The 27,500-nt window shown below is 37.2% G+C and overlaps 1 protein-coding gene across 4 annotated transcripts in view; it reads left to right on the top strand.

Moving 5' to 3' along the window:
* The first annotated feature begins 1,542 nt into the window (after positions 1–1,542).
* Positions 1,543–27,500, top strand: part of LOC135202375 (RNA-binding protein Musashi homolog Rbp6-like) — a 1,243,940-nt gene continuing 1,217,982 nt past the window's right edge. For all 4 annotated transcript variants that reach the window (XM_064231739.1, XM_064231737.1, XM_064231738.1 and 1 more), the window contains exons 1-2: positions 1,543–1,723; positions 2,242–2,282. In XM_064231739.1, the coding sequence (XP_064087809.1) occupies positions 1,653–1,723; positions 2,242–2,282 (112 nt within the window). In that variant the 5' untranslated portion in view covers positions 1,543–1,652. The remainder of the gene's footprint in view (positions 1,724–2,241; positions 2,283–27,500) is intronic.

The raw sequence follows: 27,500 nt of genomic DNA, 5'->3' as shown, positions 1-27,500 counted from the left end.
TGTTTAGTTCCATTCTCTAGTTTTCTGCTATATTTTTAATCTTCTCAATTTAACTTCAGGTTATTTCTTTCCACCTTGTGTCTCTAGATAATATTTTCTTATTCACACGTGTCACTCTGTGTGTGTGTTTGTGTATGTGTTTGTGTGTGTGTGTAATTTTGTTTACGTAATAAGTAGAAATTTGACTATTTACATTGTTTTCCATAGCAATCGTGTTTGGCATTTTAGCTTCATTCTGTTAATTCTAGCGTTCATTTCAAGAATGCACTGCAGTTCAACTACAGCAGGTATCATAATGCGCGAGTTTCCCCTTAAACGTACTCAAAGGTACGTTTCTGAAAATAAATAGATAAATAAAACGTCAATAAACATCACCTGTATCTGCGCAAAACACGTTTTGCATTTCATTCTCACTGGCCCCCCATAAGATTTGCTCCCACTGACTCTCTTTGATCTGCCTTCTGTGTGATACATCAGCTGATCGGCGTGAACGCACCTTTTAAATATTGCAGTCGGCAAGAACAACTGGAACACACACGAAGGAAGAGCATCTACAGTGTCCCTGTGCTGTAGGTTATGGCTGTCATAGGTGGAGCGCGATTATTTATAGTGGTTTCACCTTTTGCCGGGTGGACTTGCTGTGAAATACTACTACTGCACGCAGAACGGTGGCCTGATAATGATTTTTTAAAACCGAGTTCTGTTAAAACCTAAATCCGTTCGGCTTTTATATTTCTCTTAGCCTTTTTTGTTTATTTTATTGGGGATTATCCCTAATGTGCTGTTAACAGTATTATGTGAACGGTGCTAAACTGATATGAAGAGAGAAGCACAATAACTGAAAAAAATGTTTTTAGTAGCGTTTGCCCTTCCGGCCTACGCTAAAAAAACCCACTAGTTTGTTTTGTGGCCAAGAGATGGCGCGAACGTTGCCTGCGGGGAATATATTAGAGGAATAACAGTGCTGGGGAAATCTGGTGGATTATGCAATAATAACAGTTATAACGTGTACCTTCAGCGCTTTAGGCATACCTTCACGCCAACAATTTGATATTTTCCAGAAATATCAATTATGGAATAATAAAGGGATAAAAACATTTTAACTCATGAGTAATTATGAATTATGACCGCAGAATCCTCAGGGAGTCATTAGCCGGGTTTAGTTCGGTAATCCATCCCTAGAGTGCACTGGTATCTGTGATCGTGATTTGTGACGTCATAAAATGGTCCTGCCACTTGACCAATCACAAGGTCTGATCTCATGTCAGTCATGCCTTGGCCCCTCCCCCTCAAAAGATTTGGACAACTTTGGTATAAATTAGCTTTTGAAGATCACAATGCAGATGGCACTTAGGCAATCTCAGGTGCTTGACAGGCTCAAGTTGAGCTTTCGAATGCGTTTCTCAGGCTTTCTATTTATCTGAAGTCTTGAGAATTTCGGCATCAGGAAGAATGCCGAACTTAGGTCAGCAACTGGCAACCGCAATAAACTCCGCCCTCTCCCTCTGGCGGTGGGCCGTAAGAAGATTCGGTGCTCGGCAGTTGGTAGTACGGTATTGTGTGTGATCGCGTAGAGAAGTACCGCTCCTCTATTAGTTAGTTTTAACTTAGTGGCGTAGTTATAACGTAGCTAAACCCACTACTTTGCAATTATGATCATGGATGCCGCTGCCACCGTGGAAAATCCCGTGGGGTCCCCCGGGGAGGTGCCCAACGACCCAGGGTACGTCGCGGAGCTGCAATTTACCAGGCGAATTATCATCGCCTATCTTTGTTCTTTCGTGGATATTATGATGATGATGATTTCTGGCACGACCAGAGTTCCATGCGATAATCTGTTTTGAGAATGTCAGTCATCTGCCTCAGGATAAAAAGGATATAAGAGCCTTCAAGAAAATGCCTAAAATATGTTTTAAAAAAAATCAGTTCTATTTTTTCTGAATGAGAGTTTCAGTCATTGATTTCAAATGAAAAAATTCATATATGATCAAGTTCTATGTTGTGTCTAGCATATGTCTATATGTCAATTGCTGTAAATCCTGTATAGCGTCCAGTTTAAGCAAAAGAATCCTGGGATTTATCACATCCTAGAGGAGCAGGTTGTTCAATGTGTGACTCACCATTATATGGAACCGGAACCGTGAGAACAGAAAAATATTCTATATCACCTTTATCGCGACCAACCTTATATATTTATTTTTTTTTTTACTCCACTCATGTCATCTTGCGTTTTTCTTGCAGCAAAATGTTCATCGGTGGACTAAGCTGGCAAACTACAGCAGGTAAGACCAATTTTCCATTACTTAAGACATGGCATGTGCCGAGATGATTTATTTTTCAGGTCACACTTCGTTTTGGACTGACCGTGGAAATTTGTGTACATGTGCATTTGGTGTCTTGTTGTCTGTGCGTGTGTCTGTCTGTCGTTGGTGCATCTTATGGTAGGATTAAGAGATTTTAGAATTAAGAGCTTGAGGCTTCCTTGGGAAGAAGCATTGGGAGTGAAGACCCTTCTCTCTCTCCTCTCTCTCTCTCTCTCTCTCTCTCTCTCTCTCTCTCTCCATTGATCGCTCTCTGGGACCTACCTGCCAAAAAGCCTTGAGTCCTTCACTTCCTTTCGTTTCTGCTGTTTTTTCTAAGGCTGTGCTTCTGCTGCCTTGTTGGTCCTCGGCAGAAACAAGCGCCGGAACGGTGCCAGGGGGCCGGAAGCATTTTGGAAGGACCAGAGAGGAGGAGTAATCCAAGATGATTGTGTTTCAGCAGATCTTTAACATTATCTGGGACCCAGCGAGTACAGAGGTTGCCACTTGACGAATTTCGGAAGAGGATTTTGTGTCGACCTTGATATTCTGGCGAAGTTCAATTAGTGACAATGAATTTTCTGTGTTCGGGGCTCCCCGACAGCAGAAGTAGGAGGAGGAGAAGTAGGAGGAGGAAGAGGACATGATGGATCGCGAGAAGGAGCAAGTAGGAGGATGTGTGGGGTGTCCTTTTATTGCAATGGAATGACGATGATGACACCAAGTTCCTTCCACTGGCTTCTCGGGGGCGGATGAACATCAGCTGCTGCCGCTGGAAATTGAATAATTCAGTGCATTCTGTTCTGCGGCATTCGATTGATTACTTCCTTATGCATCATTGATGGTGAGAAGTCTCGCTTATGTCTCCTTGTGTACTGTCCACGTGTGTATGTTCGTGTGTATGTGTCTGTATCCGTGTGTAGCCGGGCTGCATACTTTCCCGAAGGGTTCGTTTCCTGATGTCTTCTTGTATCCAGTCAAAGCATTTTTAGCAGTCGCCCCCTTTTCACTAAAATCCCGAAATACTGCTGCTGCTGCTGCTGCTTCCTCCGCCTTCTTGAATGTGGAGGGTAAATGCGTGTATGAGAATGCTTGTGTCGTCACGCCGTTCAAAAACGCTTTTGCCTTTGCTTGAAAAATAAAGCTGCTGCTGCCTCCGCTGTGCAGGTCAACTCGGTAATTGCACTCGGCGAATGCAAAGTTTTGATTAATTTGTTTCTGTGTCATCTTGCATGCTTGTTGTTGATTAAATCTGTGTCGTTGATGTTGTTGTTGGCCTTGTTGTTGTTCTTGCTGTTTTTGTTTTTGTGGTTTGATGGTGACGTTGCCGTAATCATTTTGGATGCGGCTCTAATATCCTCTCTTTCTTTTATTTCCGCCTTTCCCTGAAGAACCGCCTTTTGGGTTTGAAAGCCTCTAAATTATTTAGGGGTTTGGGGCTGGGCAGGGGTTGAGTTGCAGGAATGGCAATACCATCCGGTGTGAGAAGTCTAATTACTCAAAAAGGAAGAGATAAAAAATGCCGGATAATTAAATCCAGCGGCCGCAATTGTTTCAAGGTAAAATTAGGCCTTGGGGGCATGGGAGACACATCAAGGATGTACAAGGCCGCCCACAACTCACAACAAACAACCAGCTTTTCGCCCCTGGGCGGCCTGACCAGAAGGCCGAAAATTCCGCGACCGCCCCCCCCAAATAAGGACACGAAAACCAAGAGGACAAGAATTGTAATCGGGTGCCTGTGACATAATTGAAATACCCCCGGGGCTAACCAATTCGATATATATATGTGCGCTCTGGTTGATACCTGGAGGTTTCAAAAAATGGGTAAAGGGGGAAAAAGGCATTGTCAGGGGGCATAGAGGGGTGAGGAGGAGGAGGAGGAGGAGGAGGCGGAGGACGTTATTGCGGTCAAATGACGATAAATGGCATTTTTACGGTTGGGAAGGGATTGCGTTTATTAAGTATTAAAATGATTTTGATGCGTTTATGATCTCTGTTTCATGTGTACTTTCATTATTGATGTTCGTCCTGTTTCGTTGCAATCATTATAGATATTAATTCGGTGAATCCTTTTGGTGGTCGTTTGGGATGTTGTTAGTGCACTGAAAATAGAATTTTGAGTTATATTATTATTATCATCATCATTAGCAGAAACAGCATTTCGGTAAAAGCAGTTAGAAGTGTTAAAGTTATTACTGTTACAAACACCCAAGCAAACTTACTGGAAAATTTATAAAATAACCAGAATCAAATAATTCTGGTTGTGCCACCGATATAATAATAAAAATGCCAACAAACCCTCAAAAGGCGGGGTGTGGGGGGGCGAGTAAGGGGGGCTGGGGTGGGCGTGAGATTTCCACGGGTTATAGCCGAAATAAAAGCGGTATCAGGAACGCTAAAATTATTCATGAATCCTGATGGGGCCGGCCGCGGCATTAAAAACGGTTTTTGAGCGTTATCTCCTCCTATTAATTCCCCCTTTTATTATTATTTGAGTGGCCATTACGTGCTAATTATTATTTCTGCTCGGTGTCGGAAAAGCCGAGCAAGCGTCCGTGTAGAATACGCCTAAGAGGCCGTGTAAATACGTGTGTGAAACGGGTCACAGTGGCTGTGTATACACGCATTCCTTTGGGACATGTCTAAGAAGCCGTGCCGTTATTCTTTGGAAACATAAAAAAATCCCGTGCACGTGTTCATGTAAAACGGGTATAAAAGGGACGTGTAAAAATGTAATTCACATCAAAGTAAGAAACCGTGCGTGCTACATTTTCATTTAGAATGGGTTGAAATTGCCATTAACAGAGAAGAACACTGATCAGGAAATATCTCAAAATGAAACGAGCACGTTTCACCACCAAAATATGTGTTTGTCATCCTTGTCTGTTTTCAAGTTGAAGGATGGATTGATTGTCTGTTGCCAGTCTTTGCTGTGGATGCCTGTGTCGGTCTGTGTTATTGCAGAGACCGATGGGAGGGGAATCCCAGTGTCTGTATCAAGCCCGAGACCCACGGGAAACAAGAGATTTAGTAGTATGTAATATATATATATATATATATATATATATATATATATAGTATATATTATATATATATTGTTTTATTATTTATTATTTGATTTAAATAAAAATGTCTAATCAAGCAATGACTGCATTGCGTTCTTGCAGTGGACCGATGGGAGGGGAATCCAGTGTCCTTAACAAGGCCAGTTCCCACAGGAAACAAGAAATCTGGTTATATATATTTATCCTATATATATATATATATATATGATATATATATTTATATATATATAGCTATATATACAAGTATATATAAATCTTGTTCATCATGTTGAATTATATATATATATATATATATATATATATATATATATATATATATATATATATTATTATGTATATATATATATATATTATATATATATATATATATATATATATATATATATATATATATATATATATGTATGATAGTTTTATTATTTAGCATTCAATGGGAATAGAGAAACTTCTGATCAGACAATGATTTCATTTGACATTTTTCCTTTCTCTGCACCTCACGCCTTTGATCTTTCTGCATTATAAAAAAAAGCCGGAAATTAATTCTAGCGTGTGGATGGTGTAAGTAGATTGCTTCTTATAATCATAAATATATCGTACGTATTACTTGACGCTATTACAAACGCGTGAATGTTTCACGTTTATATATTTACCGTTTATCCCCGGCTACTATATATTTTATTTAGTATTTTTTGTTTCTGATTCTCGTGGCCGTGAGATGATTTAATTGGAATTCCTGTGTTACTGTCGGTAATGACGTTTATAGTAATTCTGTTTTGACTTTTTTAGTTTTTGAGACTTGACAACGTGTAGTATGTGCGTCACTGAGTATTGTTGGAATTGGTGGTTACATTCTTACATTCTTAAAGAGTTTTTACGGTGATTGTATCATGTTACTTTTTAGATTATTATTATTATTATTATTATTATATTATTATTATTATTATTCATTCGATTATTATTGTTTTTTTCTTATGGCGTTCTCCATTAGGTTTTATTATTATTATTATCATTGTTGTTGTTCATTATTTTTAAAAAAAATTTTCTTATGGCAAGATCTTATTTTGGTAATGAATTATTTATCACCCTGATAAACCTTAATGAACTTTTTTGTTTATTTTTAATCACGCATTCCTTCTGGACTGATAAATGTAGGCATTTTTATCAGTACTAAATGCTTATTACAACCGCGTATCACCATTAGCAATTCTTTTCACATTTATTGATGTTTCTGTTGTAGATTTACAAACGCCTTCAAGTATTTTGAAACGAAGAAATAAGGGGAAAACATGTATTTCAGGGAATTTAGTATTGAAACCATCGTCATCATCATCATCATCATCATCATCATCATCATAATTGTGATGATGAAGGATGTCTCCCATTATTTTAATCTCGGAGGTATTTATTGCTTATGAATTTATGGATGAGGTTTGTAGAGTATTATAGGAAATTGATTAAGTGTCGCTGCACCTATAGAATATATATAAGTATATTTATTACATATATGATATAGGTATTTAAGTATATATATATATATATACTATATATATATATATATATATATATGATATATATATATTTTTTATACACTATATATTATAACTATACAGTACATTACCAGTGAATTTTATATATATATTATATATATATATATATATATATATATATATATATATATATATATATTTCTATATAATTATACATATGATATAGGTATTTAAGTATATATATAATACATACATATTTATAATATATATATATATATATATATATAAATTATATATAAATATATATATATATATATATCTATATAATATTTATACTATATATTAATAACCATACAGTACATTATCAGTGAATTTACATAGAATTTATATTATATATATATATATATATATATATATATATATACATATACATATCATACATATATATACCACACATACCACTTAATTTCGAATACTCTACATCTTTGAATACCGTACGCCTAAGGGGGAATGATAATTGGATGTAGGTTGTTCCCAAGATACGTTGAAATCGATATTAAGTGATATTTGTGACTATAAAAAAGTCAGGCGTGTGGAAATCATGAAGCTGTTATGTATATGTATATATATATATATATATATATATATATATATATATATATATATATATATATATATGTATATATATAGATATTTATGTATCGAGAAATAAGTATAAGTAATTATTTATACATATTTATATAAGCTAATATATCATATATATATATATATATATATATTATATTATATATATTATATATATATATACACACATATATACACATACATATACATATATATATTAGCTATTCGCATTACCATATTCCATATTAGTGATACATCTGTGAACACTTGAAATTAAAGTTGAGTCAACTGTCTAATTTTACACTTTTACACAATTACGCGCTTTTACCGAATCAATTAAATTTTTTTTGGTTTTGTATGCAATGAAATGACAAGTTGATATCATCCCATGTGGGCTTAATCGGAGTGACTCGGTAAGTCCCACCGCGTTCTCCAAACGTTTCAGATAAGAGAAATGTTTGTGCATTGTTGACATTGTTATCACTAACCTAACGTTTTTCGAAGGTTGCAACGTTTACAACTTCTTCTTCTTCTTCTTCTCTCTAAAGGATATCATTCTAAGGCACAACATTTTTCGGAGTGAATTCGTGGTGGGCTATTATTATTATTATTATTATTATTATTATTATTATTATTATTATTATTATTATTATTATTATTATTATTATTATTATTGAAAAAGAAACCCACAAAATTACTGTGTATAACGTGTTTACTTATAAGTATTTATATTTTATTTTTTCTCATAAGTAAAAACGTTATACACAGTAATTTTGTGGGTTTCTTTTTCAATCTTGAGAAGAAAACTGATAAAAGTTTTATTTGGAGGTTCAATTTATTCCTTATTATTATTATTATTATTATTATTTTATTATTATTAAATTATTATTAATTATTATTATTATTATTGTTGTTGTTGTTGTTTTTGTTTTGTTGTTGCTGTGTTGTCGTTGTTGTTGTTGTTGTTGTTGTTGTTGACATGGCTGAAATAAAATTCATTATTATTATTATCATTTATTTTTTTTACAAATATTGTTTGGTTAGGTTGTAGTGTGCGCACAACCCGTGATACTTTCTTCTTACAGTCTACTTCGTTTTCCCAATTTAAATCCGTATAGTTTTTATTTATAATGTTCTATTTTTACACGTTCCATTACATTTATAGTGTGATATTTTATTCCTTCTTTTATTTTATTTATGAAGTATATAAATGAAGTTTATATTTTTCCCTTTATCAACTAATACCTTTTACTCATTTTTTCGTTTAGTTATATTTGATTCAATCGGTTTAACTCATCGTATTTATACATCTAATTGTTCATGCACTCAGTTCATTCATCCTGTTGATTATTTAGTGTCCAGTTTAATTCATAAATAATTTATTTTATTATTACTTTTTTCCAATTAAATTCATAATTAATTAATTGCATTATTATTTTTGTCCAATTGATTCATAAGTAATTCATCGCAGATATTTATTTTTATTCATTCTGTCTGCCTTTTTTGTGTCATTCAAGTTAACGATAATATTTTCATATACGTAGCTTTTAATTTTGTGAATTATTCACTTTTCCATTCATCCTATGTAAGGTATTCTTTCACCCTAATTAACTTCTATCCAACTTTGATATATGTATTTTCTGTATGTTATTTGTATCTGCCGTTTTATACAATTCAAATTAATGATAACTTATTTGTGAATTATTTACGTTATTCATTCACTCCTTTTAACTTATATCCGATTTAATTTATTTCCCCAAACATCACTCCTCACCCCTTATTCCTCACCCCTCCCCCGCAATTCCCTTCCGGCTTCTTTTCCGTTCTTCCAGTCGTCAATCACTTATTCCCCCCCGACCCCCCCCCCCCCGACCCCCCACCCTAAATCACGTCCTCCTTCCCTTCCCCCCAAATACCCTCCTTCCCCCCCACCATCCCTTCTCCACTCACCACGCGCTTTCTCTATCTCTAAGCTTTCTTTTGATTCCCTGGATCTCGTGCTTGCATTTCTCTCTCTCTCTCTATCTCTCTCTCTCTCTCTCTCTCTATATGTGTGTGTTATATATATATATATATATATATATATATATATATATATATATATAAATATATATATATATATATATAATTTTCCAGATTCTCTCTCATTTCTAGAGATATTATATATATATATATATATATATATATATATATATATATATATATTATCATATATATATTATATATATATATATATCTATATATATATATATATATATATATCTATGTCTACGTATCTATCTCTCTCAAAATCTCTCTCTCTCTCTTCCCCGGCCGGTAGAAAAAAGCTTGTTAGCGACAGTATATATTATAAGCGAGGGGGGGGGGGGGGGTGGGGGGAGGGGGGGGGGCGGGGGGGGGGGGTTGTCCTCTCAGATTCCGACGACGCGTAATGCTGTGTCCTAAAAGGAATTACCTCCTTCTCAATCGCTGTATAATAACTAAGACCAAGCCTTAATCGATTTATTGCGTCTCTGCCCCTCTCCCTCTCCCCCTCTACCTACCCCTACCCGTTTCCCCTTATCCCATGGTACACACTCTCTCTCTCTCTCTCGAATCCTATGGCTTGATAGAGGGAGAGAGAGAGAGAGAGAGAGAGAGAGGTCCTGGTTTGTGTGAGGAGAAAGGGGACCAGGGAAATGAGAGATAGAATAGAGTAAAAATAAAAAAAAAAAGATAGAGAGAGAGAGAGATAGAGAGCGAGAGAGAGAGGGTGGCCGGGTGAATGAGGGATACCCCAGAAGCTGCAAATGAAGTTGATGTATGAAGATTCCAGGAAGGACATTATTTATTCCGGGTTGTACAATGGGTTCGTCGACGGAACCGAAATAGCTGAAGGCTTTTATATTATATAATATGTATTATATATTATATATATATATATATCTATATATATATATATATATATATATATATATATTTATATGTAATATATTGTACATAAACACACATGCATACCTATATGCTCTCTGTATGATAGCGATAAAAGATAGAGGAAGTCATAAAGTCTTCTTGACTCAGAGAGAGAGAGAGAGAGAGAGAGAGAGAGAGAGAGAGAGAGAGGTGGGGGAGGGTTTGGGTGGATTGACGGGAATAATTTGCAATTGGGTTTGTTGTTTTATTTATTATTAAATATTGATTTAATATCATATAGGCTGCTGATCTTGAAACTATGATAATCATCGCCGTCGAAGGAAATTATTTTTAAAATGTTGGCTTGGTCTCATAGATTGTTCATAGAATTTCCGATTGAGAGAGAGAGAGAGAGAGGTTGTAGTTGGTACGGTAATTACATGTTTCTTTTGTGGAGGTGTTAAGGAATTTTGGGAGCAGGGAAAGTAAGGAGGAAATCATGAATGAAATGGGGATTCGTGTGGAGAGGGTTCTGTCGAAATGGGAGGGGAATGGAAAAACCTCGTAGCCTTGGGGGATTTTAAGAGGGGAACCGAATGAGGGTTAGTTTCCCCCCCTTTTTTTCTTCTCCCCTCCCCTCTCTTCCCCCACCCTGCCCCTCGGTAGTCTGTACGGGATCCATTGAAAAGCAATTACGAAATACCGTATATATTAGATATCTGATTGCGTCTTCCCGTGTGCCGGAAAGATACGGAATAGAATAGATGAAAGTCTGTACGTTATTCCCGATGGCATTAGAGTTTTTTTTATTTAGTTACCTCTTCTGCGGTCGCAGATTGTAAGTGTAATATTACCTATGTTAATCATTCGATAATTCCCGACTATCCCTTTCTCCGTCGATGATCGTAAGATTATCTTAAATATTTGGGTCAGCCTTTTGTTCGAGTGCCGACGACTACCCGTTCTAGCGCCTGATGTTATTTGAATATAAATTCACATCAAGGTTTGTTTTTTTACGTTAGAATGTTTGCAGCGTGTATATATATGTATATATATATATATATATATATTAGCTGAAGCCACTGGGAAAATCTGAAAAAGAAAAGACAAAGTGCCAAGTACTTTGTGCACCGAAGATATGTTAAATACACGAAAGTACTTGGCATTGTCTTCTCTTTCTTAGATTTTCCCAGTGGCTTCAGCTAATAAACAAAATCACGTTCTTACTTTTGTGATTTCTTAGTATATATATATGTGTATATATATATATATATATATATATATATATATAATATATATATATATGTGTGTATATGTATATACACGTACATATGTGCAGAAGCTAGGGACTATGTCGTACCACTAAGAAGATGGGGATACAATCCACAATGATGTAAAATCCTTTTGTAGTTTCATAAAGTATATATTTCTAGTACAGCAAATTAAAGGTTACGCCATCAGCTGTGGTCTTGTTCATAAGAAAATGTATGTATTTTATAAAACTACAAAAGGATTCTACATCATTGTAGATTGTATCCCCGTATATTTATGTATTATATATACAATAGATCATTGCTTAGGAGAATTGGACGAATCGTTTACTTGCATACCTAACAAAGTTTAATAAGCAAGGTTGATTTAATATATAACCTTCTTATTAGTGTTTTACTTGAAATGATATAATAAAGAAAGAAAAATTACCTCTGTTCAGTCAATCTCGTGGGAAGCGATGGATAATCCTTCCAGTTTTTATTTCCCCTTTCCCTCCTGGGCCAAGATTTGGAAACCTAAACCTGCCATACCAGTTTAAATGACGTATAACCTTCATTCTTTATGGAGGCAAATCTATCGCCTAATTTCTTTCCTTTACCTAACCTTTTTCTTTTCTTACCGTCTTCTGGAGCTGAGCTAGATAAGGGTTACTTGTCTTCTAGTTCAGCTCATTAACATGACAACCACCCCCATCCCATACACTCACACACACACACACACACACACACACACACACACACACCTATCTTGTTCCCTTATTTTTGTTACTTTATTTTTTAGTTATTTTAGCGTTGGAGAATTATGGCGTTAATTCTTTGTTCCGTATTTGTAGGAAGGTGGAAGTCTCTAGGACCTGAGAAAGCTGTATTCAAAACTCGTTTATTATTTTCTAGAATCTTGGATATTTGTTTTTCATTGTTGATAAAGGAAAATGATGATGATTTGCCTTATGAAGACGCAAATGATGAAGTGCTACCGCTAACTGTTTGTTATTAACTTTAATATATATGTAAGTCTATATAGTATAACGTACACACACATATATACATATATACCTATATATATATATATATATATATATCTATATATATATCTATATATATATATTGTTTATATATATATATTATATATATATATATATATATATATATATATATATATATGTATGTTATGTATATTTAGTACGTTGACTGTTTCCGTCGTTCACCTTGACGACTTGATTGCAGGAAGTGAGGAGCGATTTTTGATACTGCGGCTGCCACCAATAAAAAGAGAGGCTTAAAATATCACGATCATTAACTCGTTGTCATTTTTGTAAATGTACTGTTTACACAGCTTTTTTGTCTCTCTCTCATGATTCTGAAGTTCTTTGTGCTCTGAAATTTGTAGTTTTCTTTGCATTATTATTATTATTATTATTATTATTATTATTATTATTATTATTATTGGGGGTTATTATTTGGTTGGCTTGCAGAGGAGTTTGAAGCTGCTTTGGAATAAAATATTATGCATCTTTTTGACCTTTAAATTTATTATCATCATAATATTATGATTGTCGTTATTGCTTACTAAGAATCTTGTTCGTGTGCTCTGTCTTACATGACTTATTTATTCTGTCAAATATCCGTACCATATGGTATCATACATACATATATGTATATATATATATATATATATATATACTATATATATATATATATATATATATGTATATATATATATATAATATTATATATATGTATATATACATACATATATATACACACTATATAATATAAATATATATATATATATATATATATATATATATATATATATATTATATATATGTATGTATGTATGTATGTATGTATATATAGATATGTATGTATGATAGTATGTATGGGATACCATAATGGTACGGATATTTGACAGAATAAATAAGTCATGTAAGACAGAGCACACGAACAAGATTCTTAGTAAGCAATAACGACAATCATAATATTATTATGATGATAATAAATTTAAAGGTCAAAAAGATGCATAATATTTTTTATTCCAAAGCAGCTTCCAACTCCCTCTGCGAGCGTTTCCCCAAGTAATCATAATCATAATAATAATAATCATAATAATAATAATAATAATAATAATAATAATAATCAATAATAATAATAATAATAATAATAATGCAAAGAACACTAAATTTCAGAGCACAAAGAACTTCAAAATCATTAGAGAGACGAGAGAGAGTAAAAAAAGCCGTGTAACAGTACATTTACAAAAATGACAACGATGTTAACGATCAAGTGGAATTATCCGGGAATCATAAAGAAAACCACAGTAATTTGCGACGCCATTTTTTACGTTCAAAATAAATTACGGATTCTGCACTCGGAAATGGAGCTTCTGTTTGTCATTAACTTTTATACAAATATGTGTGTATGTAAATTTTATAATATGTATATATATATATATATATATATATATATATATATATATATATATATATAATATACTATATATATATATATATATATATATATATATTCATATATATATATATATATTATATATATATATATATATATATATATATATATATATATATTAAAATTTACATACACATATATGTATAAAAGTTAATGACAAACAGATGCTCCATTTCCGAGTGCAGAATCCGTTAATTTTATTGAACGTACAAATGGCGTCGCAAATACTGTGGTTTTCTTTATGATTCCCGGATAATTCCACTTGACCAAAGGACTCCTGGAACATCATTCCTCCTTTGGAGCGGTATCGTTTCGGGCGACAGGACCTGTCCAGGTCTCCACGCAAGCAAAGAAAATGATAATCGTAATCTCGTAATTGCTCTCATTGAGGGTATTAGGCCTAAATGACCCACAAAGCCTATATATATTGCAAGCCCAAGCGGGGCTCATTTGCATAGGCTTATGCATAATACATCTCCCATATAGACCCGCTGCCATTATTCGGTATGCACTGATACCCCGTCGTTAGCAGGACGACGCTGAAAGTCCTGACGAGGATAATGATGGATAATTACTAAAATTTGTCGGAGGCCAGGCCCTCCCCGGGGGAAAGGAGAAGGGGTAAGGGGAAAGGGGAGGGTCGTAACCTATCCTGCTGGTCCGATCCTGTTAGCACTAGCAGCGGAATTTGGATGTTGTATATCATTCCATATCTCATTATGACCATTCACACACACTATACACACACACACACACACACACAACAACCCGAACACACACACCAACCACACACATATATATATATATATATATATTATATATATATATATATATATATGTCTATATATATATATATATATATATATATATATATATATATATAGATTTTATATCCGTATTCTATATATATAATATATATATAAAAAAAAAAAAATAAAACTATTTTATATATATTATATATCTATTAATATAATTCATATATATATATATATATATATATATATATATGAGAATATTCACTAAATTTGTTCATTTGTAATTTCTGTATTCTGAATCAGTTCAAGTCAGTTATAACATGGTAGCTTTCCACCGCATGCACCGCTGTCATTGCTCAGAAGTTATAACTACATTGGAAGATATGGGGTTATAAAAATGTTCACGCTCTTACACAGCAGCTTGCCGAAGATGATTTTGGTTCATATGGCGAATCGTAGTTTATTGTTGACCTGTATATTTTCAAGGTACAGTATTTACTTGCAACATAATTGTGGATGGTTATTTATAATTTTAAGTCTATATATATATATATATATATATATATATATATATATATATAATATATATATATATGTGTGTGTGTGTGTGTGTGTGTGTGTGTTGTTTGTGTGTATGTGTGTGTGTGTAGATAGATGTACTTTGAATCTTATCCAAGCCAATTTTCCGCCACAGATTGAGTGGTCATCTTTATAAGATATTTCTTTCGACATTATTTTCTTGCAGAAAAGGACTGTTTTATGTACATTCTTAATTGTATATTTTCATAGGCGTACACACGTAGTACGTGCGTGCATAGTCGCAAAAAAATAATGATTTCGTAGGCATGCACGCCTAACGTGTTTTACCTTGTATGAAAAAGCTGACAGTAGCTCATTGTTTGTAACATTAGGAGGACGCCGTGGCTAACATTTCATTAACGATAATTATTCATTCAAGTATTTCGCGTTATTTTGAAATTCGGACATCAGGTGTCGGTTGGTCTAGGTGACCTTTAGATAACCCCTGAATTTTGCATTACGAAAATGGCTCTATGTTCCTGCAGTTTTCACCGGTAGTACTCTTTAACGTGTTGCTCTTTGATTTTTTTTTTTTTTAATATGACACTCTATCTTTATCTCTCAGTCTATCTCCGTTTATCAATCCGACCTTGCTTCCTTTCGAAGCCTAATCCACACAAATTTCACCCCGTAACCTCATCATCCCGTCGTTATGTTCCTTTTATAGTCATCTGCGTCCATTCCCTTATTCGTGGACTTTCTTGCGTTTAATATGTATATATCTCGTCGTCACATTCTTGAAGAACGTACACATACACTCACCCTACACACACACACACACACACACACACACACACACACATGATCGTGTGCGCCGGTGAATCGAACCTTTTGAAGTTGGGATGCTCCTCTCCCGTGTCCACAACCAGGTTCAAAGTTTGCTCGTTGCTAAGCACGATGGCTTGGCAGTTATGTGTTCCTGGGATAAAATCACGTATTTTTAGTATCAGCTCTTCATGGGGATCGGAATCCTCAGTGGGGACAGCGTCGGATGACGACTCGCGCCTTCGCATTCGGGATAAACCTGGACGGGTAATTTGCCGGAGTAGTCGTAACTTCGAACTGGTTTTCAGTGTACCAAATATGGCTGTCTCCAAACAAATCGTCGGATGCTCCTTCTGCAATACTATGCTAGTTTTTCTCTTATCTTTTATGTCATCTTTTACGCGTGGCTGCTCATCCTTTTTCGTTGCTGCTATAATGACAATAGTAATGATGGGTTAACCTCCCGTCTGCCATACAATGACTCGGACTCTCTCTCTCTTTCTCTCTCAGTCTCCTTCGGTCTCTCTCCTTCTCTCTCTCTCTCTCTCTCTCCCTGGGCGAAACCTTGTGAAATCTTCATTTAATTTTTGACGTTGCGTTTTGGCATCGCCGACGCATAGACCTGTCTGCAAGCAAGTTGGCAGGTTTTTAGCAAAGGTTAATCAACCTGACGTGTATTGTTGCGTCACCTCGTGTGCCTGTGTGTAAATGCTTGTGAGCGCTCGTTGTGTATTTGTCGGGCCATTGATTTTTATATTTTATTTCTTCGAGTTCTGTAGCGTTCGTCTCGGTCTATCGTGTTACTGATAATACGCAAGTCCTTAACATGTAGATGCGGGAGAGGTTATGGGGTGGGCGTTGTATGAGTAGAATTGTAGCTTTGTACTTAGAGGCCGTTATGATACTTGCTGTACTTACTCTTGTCTTTAGGAAAGATCCTGTCTGGTTAGAGACGAGTTCTGTCTCCTAATAAGAACTCTTTTTGTCTATGGAAGATCCTGTCTTACGTTTGTTAACTGTTGTGTTTAGGGGCGATTCTCTCTTAGGTTAGAGGCTCCAGTAGTTAGGGAAGATCATTTCTTAGGCTCAGGAACTCTTAGGGCGCAGGAAAGATCGTATTTTATCTATAAGAACTCCTCTGTTTATGGGAGATCCTGGCGTAGGTTTAGAGTTCTTCTGTTTAGGGAAGATCCTTTCGTAGGTTTAGGCGCTCGTCGTGGGAAGATCTTCCGTTAAATGGAGGTCATGTTTTGAAAATGCTTCTCTTCTGGATTGATAGCCGTGTTTAATTCGTACGAATGTCTTCATTCTGGGAACTCTGCAAGGCCGAAGGATTATGTGATGTCATTATCACCTACTTTTCAAAGGTCATTATACCTTTAATTTCTTCCGGGATTTACTCTCTCTCTCTCTCTCTCTCTCTCCTCTCTCTCCTGTTCTTTTTTTTGTTGTGAACTCTCCCCCTTCTCCCTCCTGTTTTTATTATTTTTTTGTGTGATTCCAATCCCCCCCCTTCTCCTCCCTGTTCTTTTTGTGTGTTTCCTCCCCCTTCTCTCCTCCGCTCTCTCTCTTCTCTCGTCTCTCTCGTCTTCTACAATCTCTCTCTCTCTCTCTCTCTCTCTCTCTCTCTCTCTACATTCTTACGACACAAAATCCCGTGAATGACATAGTATTAGCATTAATGGTGTAAAGAATACGAGCATTTGCCGTATTTTTATCATTTAAAAAATGATTTTTTTTTTCACTCTCTCGTTCTCCCTTGACCTACGAGTCATCATTTCAACTTCATCTGAGGCCGTTAAAGGAGAAATATCATTTCCAAGGAGAGGATAATAGCGAGGGTGGAACCGAATAGAAAGAGAAATAGAACGATTTTTTTTCGGATAGAATGGGTTTGGCAGTGATAGAGGGATAGAATGGAGTTGTTGATGATGGAAGATTAGAGTGAATTTGATAATGGAATCATAGAATAGGCGTTAATGGTGATAATGAAGGGATAAAGGAGGCTGATAATGGAGGGATGGGTTCGAATGGATGGTAAAGGAAAGACTGAATGCAATTATGGGAATGGAAATGTAGGCCGGTGTTGACAATGGCGGATAAAACTCTCTTGGGAAGAAGAGAAAGACAGCGGGATTAAAAGTATCAGGAGATAGAATGGAGTTGAAAAGGGAAGGATGCAATCAAGGTGGTAATAATGCAAAGGTAGAGTGAAGTTGATGATAAATGATAGACTCGATTTGATGATAATGGAAGGATAAAATGGAGTTGGTGGTATTGTACGAATAGAAGAATGGAATGGACGGAATGGAAAATTATACGATTAGGAAAGAGGATAGCTTGAAGGAGGAGGAGGAGAATTGATAATTAAGGAAATAACAGTGAAATGAACGGAAGACTGAAGCGGAGCATTTTTTATTTATTTATTTATTTATTGTTGGTCAGGTGACCCACGTTCAGAATGATCAACTTGTCATTTATTCCACGAAAATAATAACACACACAGATACATATAAATAATTCAGTCATTTATATTATTGATTGGAGTAATTGAAGACAGTTGAATCATTAATATTAATAATATTGAATAAAGAAACTAATCTTGTTGTTAGGATACATCATCTGGTAAATAAGAGAATGTCAGGGTCTGTATAATTAGGCGTAAACATCGTGGCATTGTGGAATTATTTATACCGAGCGTTATGTCATTTAATAACAAGGACGATTACGTTACTTAGTCACTATGATTAAAAGTGAGCATATATGTTCGAATTCTGTGACACCACAATTCCTCTTCTTCGTCTTTTTCTTCTTCTTCTTCTTCTTCTTCTTCTTCTTCTTCTATTGCAACCTTGGATCATTCTCCATACGCAGATCATCGCGTAAAGGAAACAGTATTTACTGAAGGCTTAATACATCATACAGTGGTATATGAGCGTCATCATTTGAATAAGAATATACTACGTTAGTCTTCAGTTAGCCTTCTTTTTTTTTTCTTACGTATACCATTGGTAGTCGCTGTATCATTTTGTGAGATTAGTTTAATAAGTACTTCACGACTGTATAAATCCACTTGAAGATGAAGCGGTCACACGCTTTAGCATAATTTCCCCGACATCGGCTGACCGTCCCGTTCCCTTAAAAAAAAAAAGAAAAAAAAAAAAAAGAAAAAAAAAACGACTCCTCCAGTTTGGACTCCATCGTTAAAGACGAGAGGACTGGGGGACCCCTCTCCCCCTTCTGCTGCTGCTACTCCTTATATGGAGGCCGAGGTGTCGACGGCATCCCATTCGAAATGAAAGAAGAATCTGGTAATGAGGAAATAATCGGGAGATGAGGCTCCCGATAGTGCCGATGACATTATCAAACACGACTCCTAACTACCACCACCATCACTACTACTACTACTACTACTACTACGAGGGCTTGTTGAGGAGGAGACGAAGATGCCGCTCGGGACGTCGTGTGAATGAATTGGATGTTTTTACAAGTGTCGCGGGTCAGCGTGATATGCGTGTAGACACGACTTGGCTATATGAGAGAGAGAGAGAGAGAGAGAGAGAGAGAGAGAGAGAGAGAGAGAGAGAGCGAGAGAGGTGGGGGGGGGGGGGTATTCGTTCATCGGAGGATGTCTTCACAGTTTTTCGTCTTTAATGGTAATTAGAGAGTGAGAGTGAGTTTGATCTTGTTTACAATTTATAATAAAAAAATCTTCGTTTAAATTCTCTCTCTCTCTCTCTCTCTCTCTCTCTCTCTCTCTCTCTCTCTCTCTCTCTCTCTCTCTCTCATGTATATACGTATATATAGGTATATAAAAGAAAAAAATATTCTAAACATCATCGCCTCATTGAATGAAGAGATGGAATCGCCCACCGGGGGTCCCCCTACCCCCTACCCCCTACCAGTTGGATGCCATAAAGACCAGTCTTCCTGTCAGCGAACGTAAAAGGAAAAGAGAATGCTGTCGGTCGGACGCTTAAGGTCCCTGGCTAACAGCAAGGCTAACAGCATACTCGATGCGGTCCCCATTTCAAGGTGTCGGGGAATATGTGTAAAATTTGATCGCCGTCGGTCGGAAGAATTCGGCAGGCGGCGGTTGTTCGGGAATGTGTCATTACGAGTGTGGAATGCGCCGTGCATCTGCAAAATGAATATGTTTATGTAAAACGCGGGAGGAGGCGGCTCTCGGCAGTCGTGGCGCTCGTAGGAATGTTCGCGGTGTTACCGCCGCTTTGAAATGGTTACAGAGAGAGAGAGAGAGAGAGAGAGAGAGAGAGAGAGAGAGAGAGAGAGAGAGAGAGAGGTGTCGGAACTCTGTAGAGGAGAGGAAGGTAAGAAAAGAAATATGGAAAACGAGCATATGCTGTATTGAGAAGAAGGATATACGGTGATATTGACAAACAAATTAATAAAAAGATGAGAGAGAGAGAGAGCCAGAGATATGAGAGAGAGCGGAGAAGAGAGAGATAGAGAGAGGAGGGTAGAGAGTATGAGATGACCGAGAGCAGAGAGAGGGGAGAGGGGGGGGAGGGAAGGGCAGAGAAAAGAGGAGAGGGAGAGGAGGAGAGAACTCTCAGGTAGAGAGGTATGAAGAGAAATATAGAAAATGAACATGTACTCTATAGAAAAAAAAATATGATGATACTGACAAACAAATAGATAACTAGAAGAGAGAGAGAGAGGGAGATCTTGTATATTTACGCATATAGATAAAAGGTATTTCCCCTAAATCTGGTAGAAATTTGAATCTGGTACACCAGCAGCGATTCAGTCATCATGAACTGCGGCCGCCATGTTCCTTAAAGGTCCTTTTATGATTTGTCATAAGTGTTACTCCGCTGGCCTGAGGGTCGCAGGGCGTAGCCTAAGCGTGCTATATTTGTATAGAACGGCAGATAAAGAAAGAAGAACCTGTGTAGTAGTCCCAGGAACATACGATGTTGATGGAAGATATGCTTGTTTGTCCTGGAGTATGGGGTAAATTGTATAAATTTTCATGATCACACCACAAGTACAGTATTACTTTGATGTTACAAGTTACAGCAGTGCTTTGATCTTGCAAGTTATTGCAATACTTTAATGTTACAAGTTACATTGTTACTTTGATGTTACGAGATATAGAAATACTTAAAAGTCACAAGCTACAGCTAGTTTTATCGTAGAGATTGTGATTAATCGTAACTTTGGAGAAATTTAAACTACAGCTGATGTCAAATGCTGGGGTTATTATGCTATGGGTATTTATTGTAAGACCTACTTGGATTTTTAAATTCATATCTTAATTCACTGTATTTATTAATTGTGGAGCCCAAAAAATGTATATAGTTCATGAAAATAGGAGTATATAAGCAAAAGACTCCTTCCTGTTTTGTCCCCACTATGGCGCGTACAGCAAAGTTGAACCTAATTTCGACTGAGGTGATTCATTGTTCAACATCAGTTGGAGGCTCGGCTATTCTCTCTCTCTCTCTCTTAGGTTTAGGTATTAGGCCTACTGTTGTAGACTAATTTATGAGTCTTGCACCGTGTTACAATATCCCGCGTGCTACTATGCATGTCACTGCAAGACAAATGGGCAGCAACGCCATTCGATGTTATGTGACTGGCTCTGATTTTCGACTGCTGGATTGAAATCCACGTTAATCAGAAATTCCTTGACTCATTTACAGCAGTGATGTTTTTTTTTTTCACCAAGGTATGTTATCATTTAGTTTTGTATTTACTTCTTAGCAAAACGAACGGCAAGTCTTGAAGCTAAAGTTGCTTAATCTAAATCAAGGAAGGCTCCGTTAATTTTCAATCCATGAAGCAGAATCAGTCAACATCATCTTTCCATTGCATGAACACTTGACTAGAGCTGTGTGTAGCCAGGGACTGATGGAAGAAATTGGTAGAGAAATTCTGATCTTGAAAGGAAGCAGATTTTAGGAACCAGGGGAAAGGGAAGTAAGGGAAATATTCCAGAGCTTGGCAGAAGAGGGAAGGAAGAGACTGGCCGACCCATCGATCCATAAGCTGTCGAGATAAATTTCCTGAGGAAACCAATGAGGAATGAGGTGGCGTGGCCAGGCGCTATGTTCCTCTGACGCCTTTGGACGAAGGAAAAAGCAAACCAGGAGAAGGATAATAGGGCGAAGGCATCAATTGATTTAGATGAGATACTGGTATCCTAATCCATTATCTGGCTGGACGTAAATTGTGATAATGCGGGCTGGGACGCTGATCGAGGCTAGGACGAGACAAGCTTAAGTGATTCCATTAGTCTAATGTATGTAGGTTTTATACTTTTAAATTTCAAGTTGCTGGCCAGCGAGGGTCAGTTTAGTATTTATTGATAGGGGATTATTATGGCCTCGGTCGCTGTATGTGCAACGAACCAACAAATTTCTCGTCGTGTATCTGATTGCCTCGTTAATTGTTGTGCCCATCCTGGGGTAGTGTTCAGGACGAAACGGGAGAGGTGTGGTTTTGGCTGGGTAGGGGTGTGGGGAGGGGGACGAAGAACCACATGCAAAACGAGCACTTGACTGTGAAACTTCCTATAGTATTGATATTAATAATTTGAGAAGACGAACCCTATCCACACTATGGAACAAGCCCACCAAAGGGGCCATCGACTGGAAATTCTAGCTTCCAAACAATATGGTGTTCATTAAGAAGTAAAAGGAGGTAAAGGGAAATACAGAAAGAAGAGATGTCACTTAGTTAATGTCTGTGGATTTTGGTAGATACTGGAAATACTCTCCATTGGTAAGTGGGTCTTGTTCGATTACAAACTTTTTATAAGGAGTTTATTGCGAATTTTACTCTTCATTATTATACTAGGATAAGACGTCGGTATTTTGAATTGAAGAGCAGGGCTGGCTGTCGTATGACCATTGTTGTTTTGACGCCAGTTAGCATGAATCAGTAAGTCAATTTTATTGATGGAATCGGGAGGACTAACGCGATGCAAGCCGACTTAAAGGGAAATATGAAGAATCATTTTTTGGCGAGTTTGAAAGATTGGGCCATATTGGGTGATTACGAGGGCACCCGCAATGCAGGATGAGTACGAAGGAATACACGGCGCAGCATGATTATGAAAAGGCAGTCGATGCCGAATGACGAAAAGATGAAAAGAAATCTTGCAAATAACCGGCGATGAAGGAGAGAATGCTAACGACTCTCACAAACGACGAGACGGGTTCAAGCGGATCCCTCAAGGGAAGGAGCGATACAGGGAATGGGAGGTTACACATACTGAAGAATTGAAGGTCGGGGCATTCGGCTCACGTGGAGGGGAGGGGAAGGGGGAGGGGGTAGAGGAATGGGAGGGGCATCTGCTGCAGACGTAGTAACCGTTCGAGGAAGATCCTCTCACAAGGCCGTGAAGCGAAGACGTCGTGGATGCTGGAGGAGTGAGGTTCCATTTTGTGGGGGGTTTTGTGAGGTTCAGTAGCCACCGTATGATCCGTAGGTACGGATCAATTAATGCGTCGGGAGACACACTGATGGTAATGACTGTCTGTCTGTCTGTCTGTCTGCGTTCATTCGTCTAATTCCCTGAACGCTGCTGCTGCTGCTGATGATGATGATGACGATGACTCATGAACCTTCTGCGATCTTTATATGGTCACGTGGGCTCACCTTTACACGAAACTGCCACTTGCCCAGCGTACGCATGTACTAACTAAAAGCGCACATGCGCATGCGCGTGCGTATGTGCGTGCCAACCATACTTTCGTACGCAGTTTTACGCGCGCGAGGAGCGTCATTCCTTGAAACTCTCCCTCTCGTACCCCCACCGTCTTGTTTGTAAACAAACGAGGTGTCTGTGTGTGTATGTGTGTGTGTATCTGTCTCAGAACCGCCTTTACGAAATACGGCCGCCCCAGTAAAGCGGATGTTAGGGCGGAGCTGGGAGGGGCAGCAACCTTTTACGGGCGCTGGCCCACCCGTTTTTGGGGGTTTCCCCAACCTTTGAGGCCCCTTCGAGATAAATCCTTCGGTTTTAGCAATGCATCCTGAAATAAACATTAATTCACGATGAAGGGGAAAAATTTGCCATTTGACAACTGGTAGGAAGAAAGATGAAAGATGATGTAAGCCCTCATTTTATTTAGGATATGTAAGTAATGCATCTGGAATAGATAGATAAATATTAAATGGTGAAAGAGAGAGAGAGATGATTTTATTTTGGTAAAAGGGAGTCTCACGCACCAATTAACCTGTTCAGTGAGGATGATTATAGGCGATTATTCTGAAAATGAACTTGCGTCCTGATTGCGATATACGGGATTAGAGAGAGAGAGAGAGAGAGAGAGAGAGAGAGAGAGAGAGAGAGACCCTTTTATACTTTGGCAGATGTGTTGCTTTGATGCTTCAGAGCTTGTTACATTGTCTGTTGCATGAGATATGCTTTTAAATTGCAATTCTGTTTGTCAGTTTGCTTCAGCAGTAAGGAATCTAGGTACGTTTGGGAATATCTATGAAAACTACTGCCTTTAGTGTTGGCTTTGTCATTATATTATTATAACGGCTATCATTCAAAATGATATTATCGACGCACTTCAGACAACTTCAAGGCCATGAAAAGGTACTGAATGCTGGTATACAATAAAAGTATTATTGGGGATGAACTGAGAATTTATCTCTCTCTCTCTCTCTCTCTCTCTCTCTCTCTCTCTCTCTCTCTCTCTCTCTCTCTCTCTCTCTCTTGGTTAATTCGTTAACCTTCATTTTGCCTGTCTGACTCAATGCATCTCATGTATTCTTTCAGACATAGTCTGAATCTCCCTCCCTTTCTAACTCTCCAACTTCTCCATTCTCAGATTTAGTCAGTACTTCTCTCTCTCTCTCTCTCTCTCTCTCTCTCTCTCTCTCTCTCTCTCTCTCTCTTCTCTCTCTGTCTCGTCCCCTCCTTCTCATCTGTGCCCCCATTCTCAGTCATCATAGTCCTCTCTCTCTCTCTCTCTCTCTCTCTCTCTCTCTCTCTCTCTCTCTCTCTAACTGTGTAAATAGCCTAACTACCCCATTCTCAGATTCAGTCAGTAGTTCTCTCTCTCTCTCTCTCTCTCTCTCTCTCTCTCTCTCTCTCTCTCTCTCTCTCTCTCTCTCTCATTGCATGCAGATAATTGTCACTGTCTGTCACATCCTTCAGGGCCGACCTGAAGCTACTGCCGGCAATCTCAAGCTTTTATCCAGAGACGAATATCAGACGATTTTTGAGTCTCGGCAACACTGCCATGTGATGTTTTATTTTCGTATTTATTTTTTTTTTATTTACATCTTGATAATAATGTTTGTAATAAATAAATTTATAGAACCTTTTTCCTTCTTGTTTTGATAATGACGCCGTCATCTAGATGTTTCCTTTTTTTCTGTTTTTGTTAATTTTTTTTTTTTACATCATGATAATGACGTTTGTGATAAGTAAATTTGTAGATGTTTTTTCCTGCTTGTTTTGACGGTGAAGCCGTCAGCTAAATGTTTCCCTTTTTTCATGCTTTTGTTATTGCTGTTATTATTACGATTATTTTCAAGGCCATGGTTCTCCTGTGAAGGCTTGAGTCACCCGCGTCTCAAGTTGCAGGAGACTGGGAGCCAGCTATTGGAAGGCTGCTTGTTTGTAGTTCGTTTTATCTTGTTTTATTTGATTTTCAGCTGTTATTTTTGCTTTTCATTCGTTATTCTTATTTGCCTTCTCCCTGGAAAGGTTGATTACCTGTGAGTTAAATTAAGGTATTGTTTGTTAAAAGTGGGACCACCTCTCTCTCTCTCTCTCTCTCTCTCTCTCTCTCTCTCTCTCTCTCTCTCTCTCTCTCTCGTATCGTATCCTTCTTGTAAGGCAACTTTCCTCTCCGCTGACGTCACAAGGAGGTCGATTGCGTCTTTACCAGGAAGAGCTCGGTAATTGTAAATATCGTGGAAAGCGATTATCAGTGTTCTTCGATATTAGAGGCAAGCCTTCACTTCATAGACTGGGTTTCATATTCGACTGTAGACAACACAGGTGCCTTCTTTCAGACAGCGCTGAAAGTTTGATTCTTTAAATCTATAGTTTATGTTTTTCGTTCCTTCTCCTCTCACGATTTTTAGACAAAATTGTTTCGGGATGCGTTGTATAAGATGTATTAAATTCCATGGGTAATTTGCGAAAGAAAATGGAATTAAAGTAGTAACCTACGAAGGTGAAAATAATTGAATTCTGGGAGTATTTATTTTTTTCTCTACTAAAAGAAACTGGTATTCTACGGTTATATACTCAGGGAAAATAGTATTTAAATGCTAATCTACGTAAATAAAACGGAATTACAGTTATTTTGTACGAATAAATGGAATTCTACGGATGACATTTAGGAAGAAAATGGAATTCTACGGATAACATTTAGGAAGAAAATGGAATTCTACGGTTACTCGTTTACGAATAAATGGAATTCTGAAGATTATATTCAGGAAGAAAGTCGAATTCTACGGTTACTTTTGAACGAATAAGTGGAATTCTGAAGATTATATTCAGGACAAAAATGGAATTATACGGTTACTATTGAACGAGTAAATGGAATTCTTAAGATTATATTGAGGATGACAATGGAATTCGACGGTTACTTTTACACGAATAAATGGAATTCTACGGATGATATTTGGGAAGAGAATGGAATTCCAAGTGCACAATGCAAATGAAAGAGCGAGAAGAATGATTGCAAATATAACTCGGGCAAAGGGGTTACCTGCCAAGTCTTGAAAGAGGTAAAAATCGGGCCACACAAATGTCAAAGAACCGTTCAGCTGAGGAACCTCCCCCGTCCCTTCTTCACGGAAGTGAGCAATGGTTGGAAGTATCACAGAAACAGACGGCCTTTAATACTCACTGACGGATAGACGGTGAAAATTGGAAGTCCTAGACGGAGGATAGAGACAGACGCAAAAATCATAGATGGTTCCACTATGCACAGTGTTTATTAAACTTTCTTGTGCAGCGGACCCCTTATTATGATCATTTCCCTCTTGGATTTAAAAGTGTTTTCAGTGTATAATATATAGTACTAAAATTGCTACTGAATTATTTATGAATGGCTTATCTTCAACATAAATGTTTACATTTTACTTTAAAAAAATTTCAGAACGTTATTAATTTTGCAATTTTGCACACAAATTAAGCCACGTTTTGGCCTAAAATTTATCTGAGACCGACGGTCAAATTATCCTGCGGACCCCTTGGAACATTCCTCGGACCCCCACGGACCACACTTTAAGAAACGCTGCACTATAGTGTGGTGAACCTTACCTCCTGTAGACCCCTCCGTGT

Source organism: Macrobrachium nipponense, chromosome 30, assembly GCF_015104395.2.
Source record: "Macrobrachium nipponense isolate FS-2020 chromosome 30, ASM1510439v2, whole genome shotgun sequence".
Lineage (NCBI taxonomy): Eukaryota > Metazoa > Arthropoda > Malacostraca > Decapoda > Palaemonidae > Macrobrachium > Macrobrachium nipponense.
This window is presented reverse-complemented; position numbering and strand designations above follow the sequence as displayed.